This window comes from Martes martes (assembly GCF_963455335.1).
Source record: "Martes martes genome assembly, chromosome: 7".
Lineage (NCBI taxonomy): Eukaryota > Metazoa > Chordata > Mammalia > Carnivora > Mustelidae > Martes > Martes martes.
In genome coordinates, this window is record NC_137894.1 from 116,520,305 (window position 1) to 116,527,870 (window position 7,566).

Below are 7,566 nucleotides of genomic sequence, written 5' to 3' on the forward strand. Positions count from 1 at the left end.
GGCCTCCCCCACCCCGTGCGGGGGCTTCAGAAATGATCGCGGGGCTCTTGGTGTTCCTCAGCACTGGGCTTTGGCCCCTCCTTGTTCTGGGACCCCCAGGCTCCAGTATGTGGCTGCCCCTGCTGAGGGGCATGGGAGGCGCCCTGTGTATGCTGCTCGCCAGTGACTGGAGCTGTTTGTTGTGTTCGCTCTTCTGCCAGATGTCTGGGATTATAGGAGCAGTTACTGTGAAGAACCAAGCTTAGGCGGGGGCTAGGGGGTTTCCGGGTTTATTAAAAGATAAAACAGCTACTTACTTACCTTGCTTTTCATAGCGATCTGTTAGGTATTTTTCTAGGATGGACTCTTCTGCCCTCTGCTGGCCACCGGTTAGTATTGAATCTTAGCGCCCAGAGAGCTCTGGCGCTTAAACTACACGGATTGCACACATGGGGACGTGTTCTGAAAATAGTGTGCGAGAAAATTTGGTGGCCCCCTGTCACTGGAGAAGGATACTTGGACCAGATGAGCCTCGTTTACCAAGGTTTCCAGTGGAAGTCTGGATGCGGTCGTTTGGGGGCGCCGGTAGCCTTGGTTAAATCCTGATTTGTTGTCCGGCTCAGGGATCCCACGTGATTGGCAACCCTGTGATGCGGGAAGGAAATGTAGATGCCCGTGTGGCTTTCTGAAGCGGACAGGACAAAGGGGTTGCTTGAAAATCACAGAGCACTCAGGAGTCCTTTTCTTTTTACTTCCAGGTCATTTGGTGTCTGCACACTAAAAACAAGAAGAGGTTAAAGTCACAAGGAAAGAACTGCAAAAAACTCGCCAAAAATCTCCTTAAGGAGCCTGAAAACCGCAACGATTTCTGCCTCTGGAAGCAGTATGCACATCTGGAGTGGTTACTCGGCAACACAGAGGACGCTAGGAAGGTGTTCGACACGGCGCTCAGCCTGGCGGGCGGCGGGGAACCAAGGGGGTCTGAGCTCTGGGAGCTCGGCCTCCTCTACGCGCAGCTGGAGCTGGAGCTGGAGCTCTCGGCCGATGTGAGGGGGGCCGCCTCGGCCCGGGCCGTGCACGTACTGACCAGACTGACGGAGAATGGGCCCTATGGGCCCTACTCGGGGCCGGTCTCGGCCGTTCATGTCCTGAAAGCCCGGAAGGCTTACGAGCACGCCCTGCAGGACTGCCTGGGGCAGAACTGCGGCTCCGCTCCAGCTCCCGCAGGCCCCGCTCACCGCCTTGCCAGCCTGGCCAAGTGCTTCCTGCTCTTCCAGTATGTGACTGTAGGCATCGAGGCCACCGTGCGGCTCTACGAGCAGGTGTGTGCGGGGCTTCGGGGCTCAGTGTGCCCGGGCGGTGCTCTTGAGGCTGTCACGCTGCTGCACACGGGCCTGCTCCGGTTCCACACCAGGGTCCACGTTTACCCCCTGGCTCCCCTGCGCCAGGCGCTCTCAGAGGCAATACAGCTGTACCCAGACAACCAGCTTCTCTGGAGGGCCTACGTACAGGTTCAGAGCAAGTCCCACGCAGCCAGTAAGACCAGAAGGTTCTTTGATGCTGTAACCAGGTCCGCCAAAGCCTTGGAGCCTTGGTTGTTCGCGATTGAAGCTGAGAAAATGAGGAAGAGGCTGGTGGAAACCGTTCACAGGTAGGTTCGGATGTCTTGCCCGTGTATCCACAAGCCTTTGTGGTGTGTTTGCTGTGACCCTGCTGCCCTGCGAGGCCTCTGGGATCCAGAAGCAAATACGGGCCAGTGCCCAGAGCTGCTGCTGCTGTGACATAGGATGACTTATTGGAAGAGGACTGCAGTGGTTTTGTTAGGGGCTCTCGTCACTGTCTGCCCGGGCCATGCGTTTTGGGCTCCTGAACGTTGCTGATGGCGTGTGGGGGTGCCGGTCAGGCATTCTGCTGTCTGAGCAGTGGTGGGGATGATGGGCAAGAGCAAGGGCTCCGGAGTTGGACTGTGGATTCAGATCCCAGCCCTCCCACGTCCCAGCTGTGTGGCCTTGGGCAAGTCCCGTCCCCTCGAATAGGTTCCCTTTCGGTAAAGTGAACGGTAGCGTCCTCTGAGGACTGCTCAGAGGGGCCAGGCAGGGAGGGGCTGAGCAAGAGGGAGTGTGAGAGAGTTACTGGTCTCTGTTGTTATCACTGGTGATGACGGCATCGCGTTCTACCTGTCCTCTCTTGATCCGGTGAGTGTGTGTCTGAAGGTTAAGTGACTATCACGGTGGCTTTGCTCTGACCTCTTATCAGCCGATGACTCATTGTTGCCTCTGAAGAGCGTGTTGCTTTGTTTTTTATTTCTTCCATTGGGATTTTATTCACTCTACATCCCCCAAGTCGAAAGGACTTTCCTCCCATCAGGTAGCATTCGCATTCTGCTGAGTAAAGGGTGGGCTTGGCTCTAGAGAGCAGAGATGCAGGGAGATCATATGTGAGTTCTAGGTGGACTCTGGCATAGAGAACACAGAAGCCTGGGCACTGCCTTCCTCTGGCCTTGGAGGGGCCCCATCATGTCTGCAGCCTGTGCCCCCAGGGGTTGGCACTGTACCTGACACACCGATCCTGCCGGAGCGGACATTGGCGGTCACTTACGCGCCTCTTCCGCCGGCGCCAGCGGTGGGGGTCATGAAAACTGGTCTTGGAGTCATGTGAGCCCTTGTCTTGCAGGGTGGATGGCGGAGAGGTCCACGCCACAATTCCTGAGACTGGCTTGCGTCATCGGATCAGAGCCCTGTTTGAAAGCGCGTTGCAGAGTGACCATGGCCGCCTGTGCCCCTTGCTGTGGAGGATGTATTTGAACTTTTTGGTAAGAAAATATTCAGTGTTTTTGTTTTTTTGTAGAGTTCCACTGCTTCCTCCGTGTAGGGGAGAACATGCAGGTGTCCAGTGACCACCAGCCAGGAAAGTTGGCAGGGACCTACTTTTCCCCCACGCCTTGTCGGCCTCGATGAACCCTTCCGAGGACGCTGGTGGAGTCATGTCAGGTCGCTCTGGACGTGGGAGGGGGACGCAGGCTGCATCGCTCCTGGGGGCTTTGGCAGAGTGATGGGAATCATCGCTGGGCAGTTTGCAGCAGAACCTAGTGTGGCTCTCTCGGAGTTGACTTCCTCAAGTCAACAACTTGAAAGTGGCCTAAGAGCTTTCATTAGAAAGAGACCTTCATTCTCTGTCATCTGTTCATAAGAATTCCCAGGTTCTGATTCTGTTCTGTTGTTAAATGTGAGATTCACCCTAGAATGTAATTTTGACAATGGGTCTTTCTCTCCTTTTGACGGAGGAGCTTTGTTTTCACTTAAAAATACCGTAGTTGGTGACTGAAGACGCAGAGATGCCGTTTGATCGTGTTAATGTGCGTGTGGAGGCTGGAAGGTGCTTCCTGGGCTTCGTGGAGTCTGGGTTGACTTTGCCTTTCGTTAAGGACCTGGTGTTGGGATGGGCCTCACTTCCTGGAATATACCTGCCAAGTTGCATGGGTTTTTGGAAATGTGGTCTCCTAGGCCACTCGAGTGTTTCAACTAAAGGCTACTAAATCCCGTCCAAGTGATCGCTGATGAATGCTGTACTTTTCAGAAGCCAGGAGTGACCTTCCTTGTCTCTGATTATTTTCACTGGATAAATTCTCAATGCAGTCAAAGTATTTGAACTTTTCCAATAGAAACATGACAGAGTTGGGTATAAAGGGATGTGGAGGAAGTAAACTACAGTTTAGGAGAGCGTTGGGCCTTCCCCATCTTAGACTTCAGACTTCGGCTTGGTGGGCCTCCCCTGAGCTTTCAGAGGCCTGAGTGACAAGGAGGACGCGGGATGTCAGGACAGCAGCTTACTGTCACGCTGAGGACGAGGACGCACTGCCTTGCGGGCCGAAGCGTTATCGAGTTGAACTAACCCAAAAGTCTGTGTGGTTTTTGTTTTTTTTAAATATAAGATTTTATTTATTTATTTGCCAGAGAACAAGCAGGGGGAGCGGCAGGCAGAGGGAAACGGAGAAGCAGGCTCCCAGCTGAGCAGAGAGCCCGATGCGGGGCTCGATCCCAGGACCCTGGGATCACGACCTGAACTGAAGGCATATGCTTAACCGACTTAGCCAACCAAATGCCCCAGAAGTTTGTGTGTGGTTTTTCCCCCCAGCATTTATTCGTCAGACCCAAAGGCTCAGGTTTTAGGTTTTGGCGTCCGTATGTGAAACGGAAACCTTCGGAAGTCCAGATGCTGCTGTGGTCACAGCGCATCAGTGGCCGCCGCCTGCTAATCGGGGCAGGGGAGGGCAGCTTGGCGGAGAGCGGTCAGGAGAACCGGCCTCTTGCTGCATTACCGCCGCTCCTGTGCTGGGGCCACCCAGCCGAAGGAGCAGATGAGATGCTCCCTAAAATTTCCAGTGATGATATCATGTGAGTCTTTCTAGCAAGTGCAAGACCTTGAAATGTGAAAAGGGAGGGCTTGCAGACTTGCCGGCCTAACTCCCCCTGTGGTTGTCGATAGAGACGGGTGGGGCAAAGATGGACTTGCCGTATTTTTACGAAGAATCTTCCAAGAGCCAGATTTGGTTGGATCATAGAAAAATTCTCCCTGACTTGGGAGAAAAGATTGGGCCCTTAAGGAATTTCTGTCTTTCTGGAAATGTTAACACTGGAGCGAGGACAAGTTTGAGCAGGACTTCCTCTCGCAGCTCCTGAGGCATCTGGGTTGGACACCAAGCCCTTGATGACCCTGTGAAAAACTCCAGTTAGGGCCAGAATGCAAGGTGGGGAGAGATCCGAAGGGAGCCGGCTCCGCAGAGGAGAGCTGGTGCTGTGTGTGTGTGTGTGTGTGTGTGTGTGTGTGTGTGTGCACGCCTTCTGTGTGCGTGTGCACACACATGCAGATCTACACACGTTTGAGCCTGTTTCCACACTTGCTTTTTCTCCTGCAAAAGTGGTGGACGGGATTGGAGCTGCTCATTGGCCACGGAGGACATGGCAGAAGGAAGGGATTGGCAGCCGGCGGGTCAGCTTGTGTGGAAAGGCCGGCACTCAGAAGAGCCGCCGGGAGGGCGAAGAGTCGTCTTCAGTTCACCATGCTGGTTGTGGGGTGGGGGTCGTAAGCTTCCACAGGACTGTCGTCTCCTCCCCGGAACACTCAGGGTGTTGTGGAAACACGGCTTTTTGTTTGGGTTGGGTTATCAGTTGGGTCAGATTACTTTATTTTTTAAAGTGTTTTATTTATTTATTTGACAGAGAGAGACGCATCGAGAGAGGGAACACAAGCAGGGAGAGTGGGAGAGGGAGAGGCGGGCTTCCCGCTGAGCAGGGAGCCCGATGCGGGGCTCCATCCCAGGAGCCCAGAATCATGACCTGAGCCGAAGGCAGAGGCTTAACCCACTGAGCCACTCAGAGGCTCGGGGTCAAATTACTTTAAAAAAAGTTGTATTCACTAAAGCCGCCTGCTCAGGTGGGTCTACAGTCAGATAAGAAAAGAGAATCAAATCATACCAAAGCCCAAAGGCCCTCAGGCTTTTCCCTTTGCCGATGATGTTACCTCCACCGGGTGGAGGTGGCCGGCACCAGGTAAGAGGGGATCCAGGGGCCCAGACAGGCGGTCACTGGGCACCAGCCGCGTCTCTGAACGGGGCACTCAGGCACTTGGTCGTGTAGGGGCAGCGCCCCCCCCCCCCCATCCCTGGCTGAGTTGCTCTCTGGCCTCGGGTCCAGGTGGCGGGCCCACAGTGCCAGACCTTTGCAAGGACTTGCGTCCTCTGCTCACCAGAGTCATGTTGGCCGAACCCTTCCTGGGGTGGGGGGCGTGAGGCCCCCTTCCTGACCAGAATGGCCTCTGCGTGCAACCCGGGCTCCCACTTCCCTTTGCAGACCAGTCATGCTCTCATGGAGAGCGGCCCCTTCAGTTCTGTGTTCGATTCCTGTCCTGATGCTGGGGTTCGCCCATCGCTCTTGTTTCAGCCCGGGCTTAGGGATCTGTGAGAAGTCACGGTTTGTCAAGATGAGGAAACCTAGAGCATGAGGCAGGACGCAGACAGCCAGGGCGGCTTGTGTTCTCAGGGCTCTGAGCTCGTGAGAGGGAGCAGATGGCTACAAGGCTGGGTCTTAGAATAGGAGATCCTGCGTGGAGACAACCAGGGGTCACCACTGAGCTGTCGCCTGCCATCGAACCCTCCCGAACCTGAGAGCCTAGGCCTTCTCCAGTGACTGATGGAATCGTGGGAGCGGTTTGCATTCGAGTCCCGCTAACCGGTGTAGCTGAATTTGCTGGGTTCCGGGGTTATCAGTGAGCCCCACAGATACAGTGCCTGAGAATGGACAGTCGTGCAATTTTTCCTTCTTTCAAGAACAAGGAAACAGTGTCCTAAGTTTATGAGAGGATATTGAAGTATTCTGGTGTGTGAAGGAAGGCCAGCTCGTACCGGTTCCTTGCATGTGAATTCAGAGAAGTCCAGCTTCAGGAGGGCTGGAGGGGAGGGAAGGCAGGAGTCCCCTGGGCTCGGCTGCTGGCTCTGGGGGTGGCGAAGGCCTGTTGTCCCAGGGGCTGGCTGTGGCCCAAGTTAGTCTGTTTCTCGGGGGTTAACCTGAGGGAACTGAAAAGGAAGGCCAGCCGTCCCCGGCGGACAGAGAGCCTGAGCCACAGTCTTGAGATGCGTCCCCCAGGTTCTTCGAGTCAGTCCCGTGCCAGAGGCCATGCACCAGCCACCTGGTAGGAAGAGCCAGTGGCTACTAGAAGGCTCTCCCTATAGGAATGGGAGCCTGGAGGAGGTGGGTGGGGAGAAAGCCCAGGAACAGACTTGAGCTCCATGAGCCTGGCTGGTGCCCGCCGGCCAGGGAAACGGCCCTCTGGGGCTGTGGTGCTTTCGAGGAGCTACTGAGCGACAGATCCCTTCCTGGGACTGGGACATGCCTGGGCAGGGGATGGTGGGGACACGTGTGTTCTTTCCATGCCCACTGGAAACTGGAGCAGTGTGTCTAGGGGCTGGACTAAGGATTTTACACCGGGAAAGAGAACATGCTGAGTACTTGCAGGCTGTCAGACTGAAATTCCTGACCAGGAGTTTATTTTTATTAGTTAGATGCTGACTCGGTGATGCTGGTTGTCTCATTTCTCTAAGGTTTTAGAAAATGGCAAGTGTCACGGCAGACATTGTGTGTGTGTAAAGTCATCGGCCTCGTCTCACACACACAGCCTCGCTCTAGGCACCGTTCTGACACAAGGCACCGTGGTCCCCAGTGGAGGAGGAGGTAGACTGGTCAGAAGTCAGAAGGCCCAGTCTCCTCGGGGTCCATCGGGGCAGGGGAAACGCCGCACAGCAGTGGCCCCGAGAGTGCCCCGTGGCACCTGGACCCCTGCCCAGCAGCCACCGTGACGCTGCCAGCTGCCCCCCTCCATGGGCTGGCTGGCCGCCGCTGAGCCCCCATGCAGATCAGGACAGGGTGGTTTCTGTGGCCTTAGGCTCTCTGCCTCAGTTAATCCTTCTTGTAATTCTCTCTGCCTCAGGTTTCCTTGGGAAACAAAGAAAGGAGCAAAGGCGTGTTCTACAAAGCACTTCAGAATTGTCCTTGGGCAAAGGTAAGTCCCAGAGACCATGAGACCTGCACATGC

The 7,566-nt window shown here is 55.3% G+C and overlaps 1 protein-coding gene across 1 annotated transcript in view; it reads left to right on the forward strand.

The window, feature by feature from the left end:
- The window catches only part of NRDE2 (NRDE-2, necessary for RNA interference, domain containing), a 50,025-nt gene that overhangs the window by 40,000 nt on the left and 2,459 nt on the right, over nucleotides 1–7,566 (forward strand). The window contains exons 11-13 of the mRNA XM_080807385.1: nucleotides 738–1,630; nucleotides 2,653–2,791; nucleotides 7,462–7,533. Of these exons, the coding sequence (XP_080663511.1) occupies nucleotides 738–1,630; nucleotides 2,653–2,791; nucleotides 7,462–7,533 (1,104 nt within the window). The remainder of the gene's footprint in view (nucleotides 1–737; nucleotides 1,631–2,652; nucleotides 2,792–7,461; nucleotides 7,534–7,566) is intronic.